The following is a 15,288-nucleotide window of genomic DNA, read 5'->3' on the forward strand; positions in this document are numbered from 1 at the left end:
AAAGATGAGCTCATTGAAGAAGTTAAGAAATTGAAGAAGATGAAAACTGTACGTAAGAGTATTAATTTGCTTCTTTTATGATTACTACCACTATCCTGGCCTTCTGCTCCACTACAATAACTGCTGCTCCTGCTAGCACCAGTTATTCACAACACACACACAAGCAACTAGTCCTGTAATCAATATGTTCAGAGCAAATCGGGGCATGATTTGCAAAAGCTATTGATGAACAAGCACCAGATATTAGAAACAGATCTGTCTCATAGCTTTGATTTCTAGACATGGGTATGCATCCCCTAAATCTGCTAATGATTAACGTATTTGCATCAACCAATGATTAACACTGAAAACTTCTTATAAGACAATAAAATGCAGCAGTACAAGCATGTAACTGCAGGCAATAGCACAAAATGATGCCATAGCTGAATGAAAATGCTCATTAAATGCCTTTGTTGTTTTAATGAGTGTGTTCAGGGAGAGAAGGCTATGGAGTATTTTGGTCATGAGCAAATCTCTGAGTTTGGGCCTCATAGGGAAGGTTATGGAGGGAGGCCCATACTAATTTTGACGTATGAAAACCATATATTCTATTAGCTCTAGGCCAAAGAATGGGAGCAATTGGTTTCTGTAGTTAGTGTTAAAGAATGTGTGGTTTTACGTGAAGATGGAAATATCCTCTTTAGTACTGAGCTGTACTAACTGACTCCTTCCTAGCAACGGCTTGACATGGTTTCTGATGGTTCTATCTTTTCCTACTTTTCTTGTAACTGAAAAGACAACTGCTTTTAAAACGGCATCAAATTATCTTTACCATGGAAATGATTGCATAATGCGATGAATGAAGGATTCTGAGGTTACTAATCAAGTTCGATTTTTTTGTTGTAGATAAATAGTTGGCTTTTCATTTCCCAGATATCAATATTTATTCTCTTGCAAATTTTATAGAGCCTTTATGTGCTCATCCTCCCTTAGCCAAAGTTGGTGTCAATACACATATCCTAGAAACAAGTGAACAACTCTGTTATCCTTTCATTAACCTGTGCATTTTTTGTGTGACTGTGATATGAACAGATTTGTTTAAGTGCATGGGGTGAACTTTTTGATTTGAGATTAGGACTTTTGACGTTTCATAGAGTGAATTGTTATCGATCATAACTGCACGTATGTCACTTTTTTAAAAAGTTGTCAGTTACAATCTTAGCAGTAGCAAATTAAAAGATGCGAGAGACTAGATGGTGTAGCCCAAAGTTTCCTGTGCAGAAAATTCTTATATTAGTAGATAGTGAGTGAATATCAAAATAAAATGTAAAAAGAAAAGTCCTTTGACGATATGAAAGCGATGCTCCCTTTCATTGTCCTGTTCCTTCCACACCGTATATGGAGATCTACTCTTCTCATTGGCACTGTACTCTGTTTTATACCAGACAACTAAAAGAATTCTTTGTTGCAATACACCGGCATCCTAAAAGCAGTGGGATATTTGCTTTGTTAGTAGCATCACTTTTGTTGTTTCTCCAACCTGTGGATGGTCATTATATAACCCTCAGCAAATAAGAGCCCTATTAATCCATAGAAAGAGGGGGGAAATGACCTTCTTGCTCCATGAGTTGCTTGTAATTGCTCTGATAATGTCCATTATATCATCACCAAAGTGCACATGTCCTTGATATGGCTTATCAGAGAGTTGAACTATAATGTAAATGGGGACTTCTTGATCGGTCTGCTCATTGCTTAAACATATTTGTTTATTTGATGTTGCTGATTGTATATTTGCTTATTTGCACAAGCAGTCAATTGTTTGAACTTATTTCATGTAACTAAATTGTTTGATTTTCTTGTACTTCTATTTGTTACACTTAGATGAGTAGCCACCATGACAAACTACAGTGGGATGAAAATCAAGTGCAGTTTCTATTTGACATGATGTTAGAGCAAGCAAAGATTCCAGGAATGCGAACATCAGGTGGACTAAAAGAAACTGCTATGAAGGTGGTTGAACAAAAAATGATAGAAGCATATGGACCAATGTTTACATTAGAGAAAATTTGAAACAAGTTGAAAAGAGCAAAATCTGACTTACAACTGATGAAAGAGATGCTTACTGCTTCAGGATTTGGGTGGGACCCAGATAAAAAAATTATACAAGCGGATGATAATGTGTGGAAAGAATATATACAAAAGTACCCAAATAGAAAAAAATATAAATTGTCAGCAACATGGAAATATTATGAGCATGCAATAGAAATTTGGGGTTCTTCTACTGCATTGGGTGACAATAGGAGTAGCGTAGATAGTAGGCCACTAGGTGATATACAAATAAATGTGGATGAGCAAGAAGAGAATGATTTTCAGTTACCTACTTCACCAATGGATAGCAATACTCATACTCATGGAGAAACCTCTAACAGCATGAGGGGAAACAAAAGAGCGAGAACCTCTACAACCATGAATTATGATACTTTTGAAACCATTGGTGAGTACATACGGCAACTTGTGGAAACCCAACCTACAGCTATTTTGCAGAAGAGTGGAACAATTTTAAGAGATATGCATGCAAAAGGGGAAATAGATAATCATTTGTTTTTCAGATCAGTTGATTTACTCTCTAATTTTGATAAAGCAAATGTTTTTCTTATGATGCCACGTGAGTTGCAGGTTACTTGGTTGCGCATGCAGATTGGCGAAACAGCAGGTAATGTCTGTAGCTAAGTATCATTATGGAGGTTTATGCATTACTTTTGATATGTGTAATTGTTTGTAATTTGTGATATATAATAATTGTTTGTAATAGTGTATTTTTTATGTTTTTAATTGTTTATAATTTGCGATATATATTAAATTGCTATAAACTCATGCTTGCAATTATTTTTTATTTCACAATTCTTTGCAATTAAATAGTGTTTATTCTCATGAAATTTGTGTATTTTTATCAGGATGGACGAAATATCCACAGTTATCTTTATTCTTCTTATGTGGTTGATGATAGAACGCTTGAAAGCTCAAAGTAAACCTACTAGAAATTTAGTACATACTAATCGACTAGCAGGAGCCCAATTTGTGCATGACTGTATGCACGGACACCCAAGAAATTGTTTAGATCTATTGAGGGTAGATCAACGAACATATGCATTATTATGCAATTTGCTAAAAAGTAGGGAGTTATTGTGTGATGCAAGAGAAATCACAATTGAAGAACAAATAGCGATGTTTCTCGTTACTTTGGGACATGATCAACGAAATCGACGAACCCAATATGATTTTCAGCACTCAAGACAAACAATTAGTAAGTACTTCAACTTAGTTTTGAAAGCAATTCTTCGCATTGCACATGAATATGTGGGACGTAGAGATGATACTACACCAGCTCGAATTAGAGGAGATCCACGTTTCTTTCCATATTTTAAGGTAAACAACTATAATCCATAATAAATATAGTCAACATTTTTATTTATGGTAAAACATTTAGAATACTAACACATATTACGTATCAATAGGATTGTTTGGGAGCAATTGATGATACACACATTCCAGTATATGTTCGAAGAGATGGTCAAAATCGTTGGCGAAATAGAAAATGGTTTTTATCTCAAAATGTTTTAGCAGTGGTGGGATTCGATATGCGATTGCACTACATACTAGATGGTTGGGAAGGAAGTGCAACTGATGCAAGAGTATTGTATAGTGCATTGAAAGATAATCTTCATCCATTAGAAATTTCACATGGTAAGAAAACAAAGATTCATGATTTAAATTTACTATCATTAATTTAATTGTTTGACTGACAAAACACATATTGTTGATTATGAAATAGGTAAATATTATCTTGCTGATGCTGGATACCCAAATATTGTCAGATTATTAACTCCATATAGAACATGTCGGTACCATCTATCAGAGTTTAATGTGTCTGGATCTAGGCAAATTGAGACAAAAGAAGAATTGTACAACTATAGACATTCATCTTTGCGCACTACTGTGGAGAGAATATTTGGTTTACTTAAGGCAAGGTTTCCGATTTTGAAGAATCATGTGTCATATCCAATATCCACTCAAGTTAAAATTGTACAAGCAACATGTGTTCTTCATAATTTTATAATCAACCACAATCCAAATGCTGAACAATTTCCTTCTGATGATATAAATGATAGTGAAGTAAGTGAAATTATAAATGATGATGAAAATACTGAACAAACGCAAATACGTGGTAGCAACAATGAACTTCGTGAGCAGATTACTTCAACAATGTGGAATGATTATGTTTCAAGTAAGATATTAATTGTGTAACATTCTCATTATATTATATGTCATTGTTTTAATTATACTTGATTATTTTAATATTTTATGGTGATAACCTAATTATTTGTTTGTCTTTTTAATTTCTGAAATGCAGGAACTAGACGGTGATGCATCTTCTCAAGTATTGCATGACTTCGATGGGAAGAGTAGTGTGCATGACAGAAGACTAGTTATTTAGCAAGTTGTCGTAGTTGTATTTTGCTTTTACAGTCGATGTAATAATCCCTGCTTCATCTATCGGATACTTTTGTAATTGTTCGATACTTAATACTTGTTAACATTGATAAGGAAAATTGTGAGATGTTCATTTTTGTACTATGGCATTCAGGAAGAATGATTCATTTTATGTTTAATTGAAAGCTTTTCCTGCTTGAACTGTAAAGATATTTGAAGAGATGTCATGTTGTAGCTAAGAGACCCACCAGATCTCTTTCTTTCCATCACATTCTTCTTGTCAAAGTGTCAACTGTTCTTCCAGTTTTTCATAAAAGCTTTGTCACAACTGTGGTTGTGACATTCTGAACTGGTTCCTATGTATTTGATTAAATGTATGCTTTTACTCTTTACAAGAAGAGTTCATTTGAAATGAAGGGTGCACACTCTTACATTATTTGAACATGTTCCTTCCAATGTGATGTGAATGCTTTTCCCTTTGTTCACTGGCGTTTTGTATTGCTTCCTGATAAAAGTCTTCTACGTTCTTTGTTTTTTCTTATTTATTGTTGATGAAGTTGTACTTGTAAATAAAATATTCTATAGAAATAGATACAAGAGATATTGAAATTGAAGGTTTCTTTCAGTACAAACGTCAGACAGGACGGACAGAACGGATAGATAAGACAAGACAAAAACATACCTTAGACAGGACGGACAAAACAGACAGAACAGACACACACGAAACAAACGCCGGACAAGAAGGACATAGTGTTCTGTTCCTAAAATCATCAAACGATAGACAAGGAACACCACTGTCCATGAGGACAGGACAATGGTGTAATGGACAGGACGTCATGTCTGTCCTGTCCCAATAGACAGCAATCAAACGACCTCTAAGAGTACCAAGAGGCAAATGTACATAACATCCCGGTTTTCTACCGAAAATTGCAAACAAAATTACTAACCCTCTTTTTACCATTTCTAAGAACTTGGAGGGTACCACCACGCAATTTCGTATGAAATTCTCGGTTTTTGCTGAAATTAACTCGCAAGCCTTTTTTGAAATAAGTTTTCAGCAAAAATGTTGCGTCTTTAATTTTCAAGAAATATGACAGCCTTTTTGAAAACCTAACAAAAAATATGGACTGTTTTTGTAATTTTCAAGTTTTGGGTATAAATACCCCTCCGAACAAGTTTTTCCCATTTCACTGATTTCCTTCTCTCTCCTCTCGGGAGCTTCTCTTTCCTCTCGAGTGAGCTCCGCTGGATTTCTTCCGCCACGCCGCTGCCGCTGCTCTTATTCCGTCGGGAGGTTCCGCCAGATATAGCAGGTTAATCGGTCGACGGCGTCTGGTCTCTCTCCTTATTCCTCTCTCTCTCAGCTCTCCGTCAACAGGAGAGGTAGAACGGGGACAAGAATCGCAGAAATCAGGGAAACGAGAGGGAGTGAGTGACAGAAGAGGAAAAATGGGTGCAGAGGTGATTCGATTTATGAACCATCCAGAAAGGGGCCAACCTTGTCCTTGCCCCGTCGACGCGTAGGCGACAGAGGGAAAAACCTCAACTTGGGAACCTACTGTCGACGTCTGTGACAAAGCAAGGGAGTCGTGGGTTTGGGTCTCCATTGGAAAGGATGTCAGAACAGGGGTATTCATGAAGGTGTTCTTGGGTAATTTGCGCTTTTGCGCGTCTGCTAGAGTCGAGAGCAGTAGAGGATTTGTTGAGTTTCAGAGAGTCCAGTTAAAAAAAAAAATTTGCAGTCTTCAATTCATAGAGGACAACTCGAAGGTAATACTATCTGCTTTCTTAATATTTCCAGTGTTTTCAAAAAACAACAGACTTCTGCTCCTGTGTGTGTTCCCTGGCCAGACCCTCGATGAGGGTCGAATACGTTTTCGAAAGACTGGTTACAAAGAGACTTAATGTATGTACATGCTTAGGTCAGAGTTTGTCTCTGTCACTTGGAACAGGGAAACAACCATAGAGCAAAGCGTAACATGATATATCAAATCTATGGAACTTTATGAAAAATTTCTAACTAGCATGCTTCATTCATTAGATTAGCAGATTCTAGCATGCTCAAGAGTTACGATCTGAAAATGGCATGTTGACATAACTATGAACTCTTACTGTGCAAACAGAGTATGCATCACAGGCACTGCTAGGGTCGGAATTCACTTACTTGGAATTAGATGAAAAAGGCTCTGATACCAATGATGAAATCTGAGCAATGCAATAGCAGCGGAAATAGCAGTAGCGTCTGACCAGCGGCTTCAATGCAGCAACGTCAAGAGACAGCACCTGTGTCAAAACAAAGAAGAAAATGAAGAAGCAAGAGCAGAATAGGTTTTTGGGGTTTGCTTTTGAGAGGCGCAGGTTAATTAACAACGATCAACCGTTAGATGAATAGAAGTTGGGTTTTATAGATCGCCTCTCAGGATTTCCCCTATTCCCAGCTACTTTTATGGCATGGAGATTTACGGTGGTAAGAATGTAAACGGAAACATTAATATTGAGATTTATTTCCTGTTTTAATTTAGTAACTGCTGAATCCCCTTTGCAGTTACAGAGAAAAGGATAGGGCTCAGGGCCACTATCCAACCGGGTGGTCGTCTGCACCATGCTGTCAGTGACGGCAGTGTTGCTTCAGGTGTGGCAAGGAAAAGCTTCCAAAGTGTTTTCCTACTTGTAGATACTTTGTCCCCTGCTAGAGGAGATCAGATGGCTCTTCGGTGGTCGAGAGGTGTTCATCGCAAAGTCAAGATTGGCATTCCATAGTTGCCGGATGATCTCCAATGGCCAACTTTTTCAGCACTATTCATGCAGACGGCAGTGCTGGCTCCTCGCGTTGGCATGCATTAAATCATTCGGTGCTCATTGAGGATGTTAGATGTTCATATCCCTCATTTAGAAGCAATGAATCTAGAGGCGGAGCTGAGTGCCAAGGTTCAGGTCCCTGTGTTGTGTCACCCTACTTCTCTTAAGGCTGCATTCGAGCATTCGTAAACCAATGGTCATATTTGTGTAGTTGTATGGAAGTTTGATGCTCCGAATAAACAACTGATTCTTGCAAACTGGATCAGGGAGTCCGAGCTGCAAGTTTTGGCCAATGTATGCGTTGAAGGTGGAGGATGTGACCATATTAGATTATATGGTTTCTGTAGAATGTCGTTACGTTTAGAGGCACCATTTTGAACAGTCAACTGATTGCAGTGCACATCATGTTGGTGTATCTGTAAAGAAACAGAAATCAGCTTCTAACTCTAGGTTTGGAATTTGCTAGCTCATCTGGCGTGAGATGTATGCTGAATGCTAGTTTTTGGTTCCGGTTTGTTGAATAAAAACTCTCTCTCTCTCTCTCTCTCTCTCTCTCTCTCTCTCTCTCTCTCTCTCATGTGTGTGTGTGTATGGCTGTTGAGAGTAAGAGGTCGGCATACACATTCGGGAGCCAAAAGTTGTAAAATAAGAAATATTATATAATTATTGAACAATATTATTATAACCAGTGATGCAACAACTGCATCACAAAACGATTGAGCATTACTATTGACTTTGAGTAACTCAAATAGTGCAACATTGAATGTGCTTTTCCTTGCCGTGCTGAAACACATTCATGATTGGATGGAGCAGTTGGCCAATCCTACTTTTATATATATATATATATATGCGTACGCTTTTGAAAGCAGATATCCAATATTATGTTTTATGTTACACGCAACTTATTAATCTATGGTTTCACATGAAACTCACAAGTATGTCATTCCCCACTTAAGCCAATTTATCTTTTGTTCACTTATCACTAAAAGACAGCTACGCTTCGAGTTTATTTGGCCAATGGTAGCAATTTCATCAACAGCGAGAATTAATCCGTAACAGAAGTTCTTGGTGTCAAACTTTCCAAATTCAGGCATCGAAACTCTTAAACCTCATCCTTGATGGAAGACCGCCCATTGAGACAGAGCCCTGAAGATTGATGTCTACGATGGTGGCTGTTCCTTTCATCTCTGATGGTATGGGTGGAGCCGTGGATTCAGAATTGTCACCTCTGATGCATCAATCCACCCTTCGTGTTCATGAACCTCAAATTCAACGCATCAATTTTTCATTAGGATCCTTTACCCCCATCTTCGATCCAATTGAGTATGTCTACCTAGCAAAAATTTTATAAATGATGGGGGAATGATGTATGAACTACAACATCACCAATCATGGACATGTTGGATGATGTGCCCATACCCAGTTATCTCACTTTCCTAGTTTTTTTTTTTTTTTTTCAGTTAAGTTAACAACCGCATATGTCTTATCTTTTTCTCGTTCTCCTTCCGCTCTTATTTGACCTCCCTAAGTTAATTTGTGTCATGAAGATTTGCCTTGCCTTTTTTCTTTTCTTGATGGTAGGGCTTGGTCTTTGCTGCAAAAAGGCAGTTTGGACTTTTCTCCAACTGTGTGTCTACATGAGGAAGTGTTGGATGAAGCTGGTTATATACACCAGCTTCCTGTATGTACTTTCATGCATCATTTTTTAGTATAAAAAAAAAACTATGATTTAACATAAAAATAAATTTTTTGTAGGAATAAAAATAAAATCCGTAAAAAAAAATGAAGATTCGATAAAGGTAAAATTTGTTAGTTCATATATGTATATCGTTATGACCAATATACTCCCTTAAGCAGTAAAAAAACATTTTCATTTATTTGTCATGTTTATAGTGTTATTTCATCATTTCGTAAACATTATCTCATGCTTATGTTTAGTGTTATCTCATACATCCATCTATTATCTCATTATCTTATAAATATTTTATTATCTCATAAACATTATCTCATACTTACTTATGTTTAGTGTTATCTCATGCATTCATGTATTATTATCTCATAATTTTTTGTTATCACATAAACACTATCACATATTTATGTTTGGCATTATCTCATACATTTGTCTGTTCCTTATCTCATTATTTTATAAATCTTTTGTTATATCATAAAGTAAATGTACATGTTGATAATAGAGCCCGCGTACGCTGAGGTGGCTTACGTAACTCAGTCTCAGTATTGGATCTTTTGTTTCCTAAGTGTTGTTCCTATATTATGTAAGTTTTATTTTCTTCTACTTCTTCTTATTCTCTGTGACCATATTTTTTTGGGTGTTCAAAAGAGGCAGGTTCACAATTTTTCTGTCTAATTCATCATGTCCCCCTTTGTATACATTTATTTATTCGAAGAGAAAAAAATATACAAGATTCTCTTTTGACAATGAAGGACTAAAGTAAAAAAGAAAATGGCTCTATTATGATTTTGTGCAAGCTTGGAGCAGATGGTCACTGACTGCAGCAATGAGAACAAAACATATATAATCATTGTCAACTATAAAAGATATGAACCCTAGATTTACGTTCGTCAGCTTGCCTTCTTGCTTGGTTTTTGTTGACAGCCCGTAAGAAAGTCTTTTAAAATTACCTATTTGAAGGACTTGTGAGTGGAAAAAAGCACTAATAGGGGTGAACAACGACCAAGCAACTCGAACACTAGCTCGAGCCAGCTTTTTTGTTCAAGAGCCGAGCTCGAGCTGAGCAGTGCGCTCGTCTATATTATCAAGTTGAATTTTGAGTTCCTTCAACCCAACTTGTGTAACTCGACTCGGCTCGATCAATGTTTTTCATTTGTTGATTTTATTTTTCAACCCATTGACTCTCTCTTCATTCAGTTTCTCCTTCAAGGCTCCAACTTCGTTGCAGCACTAGAGGGCGAACAACCCGTCTCCTCCAACTTCGCTGCTGCTCCAGGTACCCTGTAACCTCTCTCAATGCTTTCGCCTCCCTCTACTCTCCCCTTCTCTCTCCCTCTCCAAGTCTTTCTCTCTCAATGTAAGCCTCACTCGAGCGAGGGTGAAGAACCTGAGATCCATGGGACAAAGTCACAAAGCGGGGCCGAGGGAGGGTGGGCAGGTAGGGCCTTAGCGCCCCCCCCCCCCCCCTCTCAGATTTTAAAAGCTTTAGAAATTTGTATGTAAATCTAAAGAATTTTAGTTTAATATATGTTAAAATTTTGAAAATTTCCATTTCGGCTTCTATTAAAATTTTAAAACTATAGTTTGACCCTTGCGATGAAAAATTCCTGACTCTGCCCCTGGATCGAAGGGTCGAGCTTATTGAGCTAACTGAGTCGAGCTCGGGTCTTGTTGCACAGCTCAACTCGAGCTTAACTGATGGTTTTATGAGGCGAGCCGAGCTTGAGGTCCAGCTTGAGCTCGGCTCATGTTCACTCCTGAGCACCAACTGACTTGGATGAAAACTTTCAGTTGCAGGACACCTGAACTTTGAATGTCCCATCATGGTTAACACATTGTTTACATGCAAAATTTTTATGGGGAATCTTTGCGTGCAACTTTAGCAGGAAATAAAAGATGCTTGCTTATGTTTCAAAGACATATAGACAAAACTCCTCCTCATCCTATCGGTATGAGGATTGAGCATTTCTAACACTTTTACTAGGGTAATTAATTCAAGGTTTAAAAACTACTGTGCTTAATGCCTAAATGTTCTTAAATGTTATATTTTCATCCTAATAACAGGAGTGTGAATACATATGAGATTAAGTTCGAAATTGAATTAATTTGGAAAACACCTACAACAAAAAGGGATATTCATGACCGTAGCCAAACTTTGGCTGGTAAACTCAAAAGCCATGGCTGAATGCATCATCAGCCATGGTCTTCCTCATGATTGTTAACTAAAGCGACTGTGGCTACAACCCGGCTATAACCATTTGATATGATTTTGACTGTTCTTGTTGCATCTATTACACATGGTCAACCTAAACTCCTGGCCATGATTTTGGTTGTGCTTGTTCCTTGCAACAACCACAACTACTTAAGCATTAGTCATGAGAAAAGCTATGATCAGCCTAACTATTATACCTTGTATGTGTTTGTCTCCAATATATATATATATATATATATATATATATATATATATATATATATATATATATATATATATATATATATATAGAAAGAGAGAGAGAGAGAGTTAACACAAAAATAAGTAATGTATTATAGAAAATTTTCTTGTCTCCATATATATATATATATATATATATATATATATATAGAAAGAGAGAGAGAGAGTTAACACAAAAATAAGTAATGTATTATAGAAAATTTTCATAAGAATATTTAAAAAGAAGAGTCCTTTGAGCACTTCTTCTTTTATCTTATCAAATATCTCCACCAGCCATTTCTTATAGGTATAGAGAAAAAAATGAATAAAAAACAGGTTCTTATATATCTAAAAAATTATTTGGTGCAATAATTGCCATTAAAAACCCATTAAGCAAGATCAATACACAACAAGCTCAATGCACACATGCCATTAAAAGGAATAAAAGATTGTTTATTCTAGACAAAAAGAATGTTTAAAGCCGAACAACCAAATATGTAGTGCGAAATTCTATCTAATGTGCTAAAAGGTTTGACTTCGGTATCTTCCTTTTTTGTTTACGGCATTTTTTATATTCTTAAAATCAGTTTTGTCATTTAAAAAATAATATATTTTGCACTTTTCTTGTTCTTTCATAATTTTTTATATTCTTAAACTTTTATATTATTATGTCCTGTTCACATATGGATAGTTTGTTAGTAGGGTTGACATCATGGATCTAGAGGTACCCAGCATTCACTTCGACTTGGGCCCAGGTCTTAAAATTGGGCATCAAGGTGGGCCCATAAGTTGTCAAGTCAGTTTGATAAATTTTTTCAATATTGTATTTAACTATATATATATATATATAATTATATTTATACATTAAATTATATTAAAAATGTATATTTTATTTTATTAGGCCTTGAGCTCGAGTTGACCGAGCTCAAGCGTGACATTTTATCGGCCAGCCCGACCAAATACACACACGTCTTTGAAAGGAACGATGGCCCGCCCTTATCAGATTCAGGTTCCCCGTTTCAAGTCTCAATAGTTATTTTACTCCTTCAACTTGGTTACAAGTTCCCCTGTTCAGATCCAACCAATATTCTCCGAGTCCAAGAAACCACGTAGAGATTCGATGTCTGAATCCATACCAGGTGGGACATTGAAGGCATCACCCATCAAATACTCCTCTACCAGCGCCTTTTCGAAAAGGAAGGCCGTATCATCGTTGTTATTCTCCAAGTCAGTGACCATTATTTCTCCATCAAACCTCAACAAATCTGAGTTCTCCGGGGCCGAGGCACCGCCGATGAGATCGAGATAAGCATCCGTCGGAGCGTCCTCCGACCCGGCCCTGGGCACTTCCTGAGAAGCCAGGTTGTCTGGAGTCGGTCTAGGCCTTTCCCCGTGTTCTTCCTGTTCCTCTTCTTCTCTGGCTTTGGAACCGGCAGCAGCGGTTCCTGCGGGATTATTATCGAGCGGCGGGCTCATGTTGCCCGCGGGCTTCTCGGCCGCCATCCGAGCCTTCGCCCTGCTCTTTGGCCGCTTGCCCGCAGATTTTTTGGCCTTGGTGCCGGGACTGGCTCGCTTCTTCTTGGTGGGCGATGATGAAGAAGAAGGTGCGTGCCTTTGCTGCAGCTTCTTGACCAAGTTGGTGTTCCAGTAGTTCTTTATTTCATTGTCTGTTCGCCCTGGCAGGCGTCCTGCTATCAGAGACCATCTGCAGCATAGACCATAAGGCCAATGTTATCTTGATCAGAACTGTACTTCTTGCCAATAGCAATTTAGTACTTCCAAATTGTGAAGGCAATCTGCTTTTAGAGCTATGAAAAAGTAAATAAAAAATGGTGGCCCGTTCATGGCCAGACCTCACATTTTCCAATACTAAATTTTTATTGTTCAAGAAGAGACAGAAATGGACCGTCTAGAAACGACTTGGCCGCATCGCATGAGCCAAACGAGAGAGAGAGAGAGAGAGAGTGCTGCAAATGTTAGGCAGCTTTTTCAAATCACTCATGTTAAAGAAGTGTACTATAAATACATATAAGATAGCAGTTTGTTCTGCTGAAAGGAAAATAGAAGAGGAAAGTGAAACAAATACCAAACAAAATTTTATGAGACAAAGGAGGAAGCACCCACATTGGAGCCTATAACTCACGTGTGCAGTTTCTTCTATCTGAGAATGATAAAAAAAACGAAAAAGAAGAAGAAAACGCATCGTTTGTCTGCAGAAATTTCCACGACTATTTCCCATTTCAAGATGTAAAATTAACCTGTTTCCAAGAAGCTTGTGCATCCTGATGATAAGCTCCTCCTCGTCCTCCGAAATGTTTCCCCTCTTGATATCAGGTCTCAAATAATTCAACCACCTAAGCCTACAGCTCTTCCCGCACCTGTTGAGTCCTGCATGATATATATGAGCATGATAAGATCTCCTTTCTTCTATTACTTCTTAAGAGTTCTGCAGTTTTGGTTTTTCTGAGGAAATATATTCACATCGAACATGCATTTCCGACGCGCACCAGAATACAGGAATCCCTGGATAAATTAGTCATAGTCGATTTCTTATTCTTAACCTTTAAACCAAAACGTCTTAAGTAAAGAATTTTTTTCTCTTAAAAGACTACAGCCGTCTTTTTTTTTTCTTTTTTGTAATTATAGGAAATTTTGCATATAAATCAGATTTGGGTACTCATATGCCAATTATTTCTGGAGAAACCCACATAAGTTGATCATTTAAGAGGCCCGCTTTGATTGGAGTAACGTGCAAGTATGGTTGTGGTAGATTTTTATAACTGCTCAAGCATATACTAGAAAATTGAGTCAATATAGTGAGAGGACATTTCCTTCCATGGACTTTCTTCACTCGACTCTAAGCATGGAAAGTTATGCAGTGGGAAGGCAAGTTTTCAGCTAGCTACTTCTTCATCGTGTGTTAGACTGTCCATAATCCACTGAGGATAGCTTTTACATGGAAACAAAAGCTATGTAGACAATGAAATGTGGTTGAGGTAAAAGTGAGCCAGAATTTAGAGTCAGGCAGGTAGAATGCATCTAGACTCATGTGGGTCACCCACTCCCCCAATTAAGGTGTCGAATTTCTGTCTGCTTCCATGTGGGCTATGGGTGGTTTGATTCTCCGGTAGGGCTTTGCACAAAACACGTACTCCCCAAGTGAATCGTGGGGGCCTTTACTCCTCGAGACATGGCTTGTCTTTCGTGGGGAAAAAATGTCCTACAAGCAAGGTCAGAGCTCAAGGGAGGCCGCATGGGCCTGACCTCACCTTAATTTAAAAAAAATAAAGTCATATGTAAAATTTAAAAAAAAAATTATTTGTTATTAAAAAAAACATATGAAATTATACGGTTGGAAACGTGAAAAAGATTAGACAAAGATAAGAAGTAATGTAGTGATTACAGCACCACCTCTCTCTCTCTCTCTCTCTCTCTGGGAAGTAGTGAGAATGCAAGCATTATACAGTGAGGAGAGAAAGACTGAACCTGCTTTCTTAGGGAGAACTCTCCATCTGCCTTCACCGTGTGCCAGCACGTAATCGGTGAGGATCTTGTCCTCCTCAGCAGTCCAAGCTCCTCTGTTGAGGCCTTCCCTTATGCAGCACGGGCACCTCCCCATCGCAACTCTATGGCTGCCCTCCCTCCCTCCCTCTCTCTCTCTGATTGGTCTTAAGGTAGGTCGGTAGGCTTTTAATAGGCAAAGCAAGAACGCCCCTCCGTATGAAGGAGGGCCCGCCATGCTGTGGGGCTGCTAAGCTAAATCACCCATCTCGGCATCTTCCCCTCGGAGTCTTTGGTCTCTTGCTGACTGCAAGGTGGAGCTTACAAAAAATCCACGAGATTCCGCAAATTTGCACCACCTGCCCCCTTCCAAGATAAAATAATATCCCTCCATTAT

At 37.9% G+C, this 15,288-nt stretch overlaps 1 protein-coding gene and 1 long non-coding RNA gene across 2 annotated transcripts; one reads left to right on the forward strand and one right to left on the reverse strand.

The window, feature by feature from the left end:
- The first annotated feature begins 5,661 nt into the window (after positions 1–5,661).
- LOC116261901 (uncharacterized) lies at positions 5,662–7,813 on the forward strand. The gene is made up of 3 exons (XR_004174377.2): positions 5,662–6,240; positions 6,594–6,937; positions 7,016–7,813. It is a non-coding gene; the product is annotated as an uncharacterized LOC116261901 (long non-coding RNA).
- Positions 7,814–12,400: 4,587 nt separating this feature from the next.
- Positions 12,401–15,030, reverse strand: LOC116261829 (transcription factor MYB1-like). Its single transcript, XM_031640712.2, has 3 exons — positions 14,877–15,030; positions 13,649–13,778; positions 12,401–13,095 (listed from the first exon to the last, which is right to left on the reverse strand). The coding sequence occupies exons 1-3, from the start codon at positions 15,007–15,009 to the stop codon at positions 12,462–12,464; spliced, it is 897 nt and encodes a 298-aa protein (XP_031496572.1). The 5' UTR covers positions 15,010–15,030; the 3' UTR covers positions 12,401–12,461.
- Between the last annotated feature and the right edge of the window lie 258 nt (positions 15,031–15,288).

Source organism: Nymphaea colorata, chromosome 10 (assembly GCF_008831285.2).
Source record: "Nymphaea colorata isolate Beijing-Zhang1983 chromosome 10, ASM883128v2, whole genome shotgun sequence".
Taxonomy (NCBI): Eukaryota; Viridiplantae; Streptophyta; class Magnoliopsida; order Nymphaeales; family Nymphaeaceae; genus Nymphaea; species Nymphaea colorata.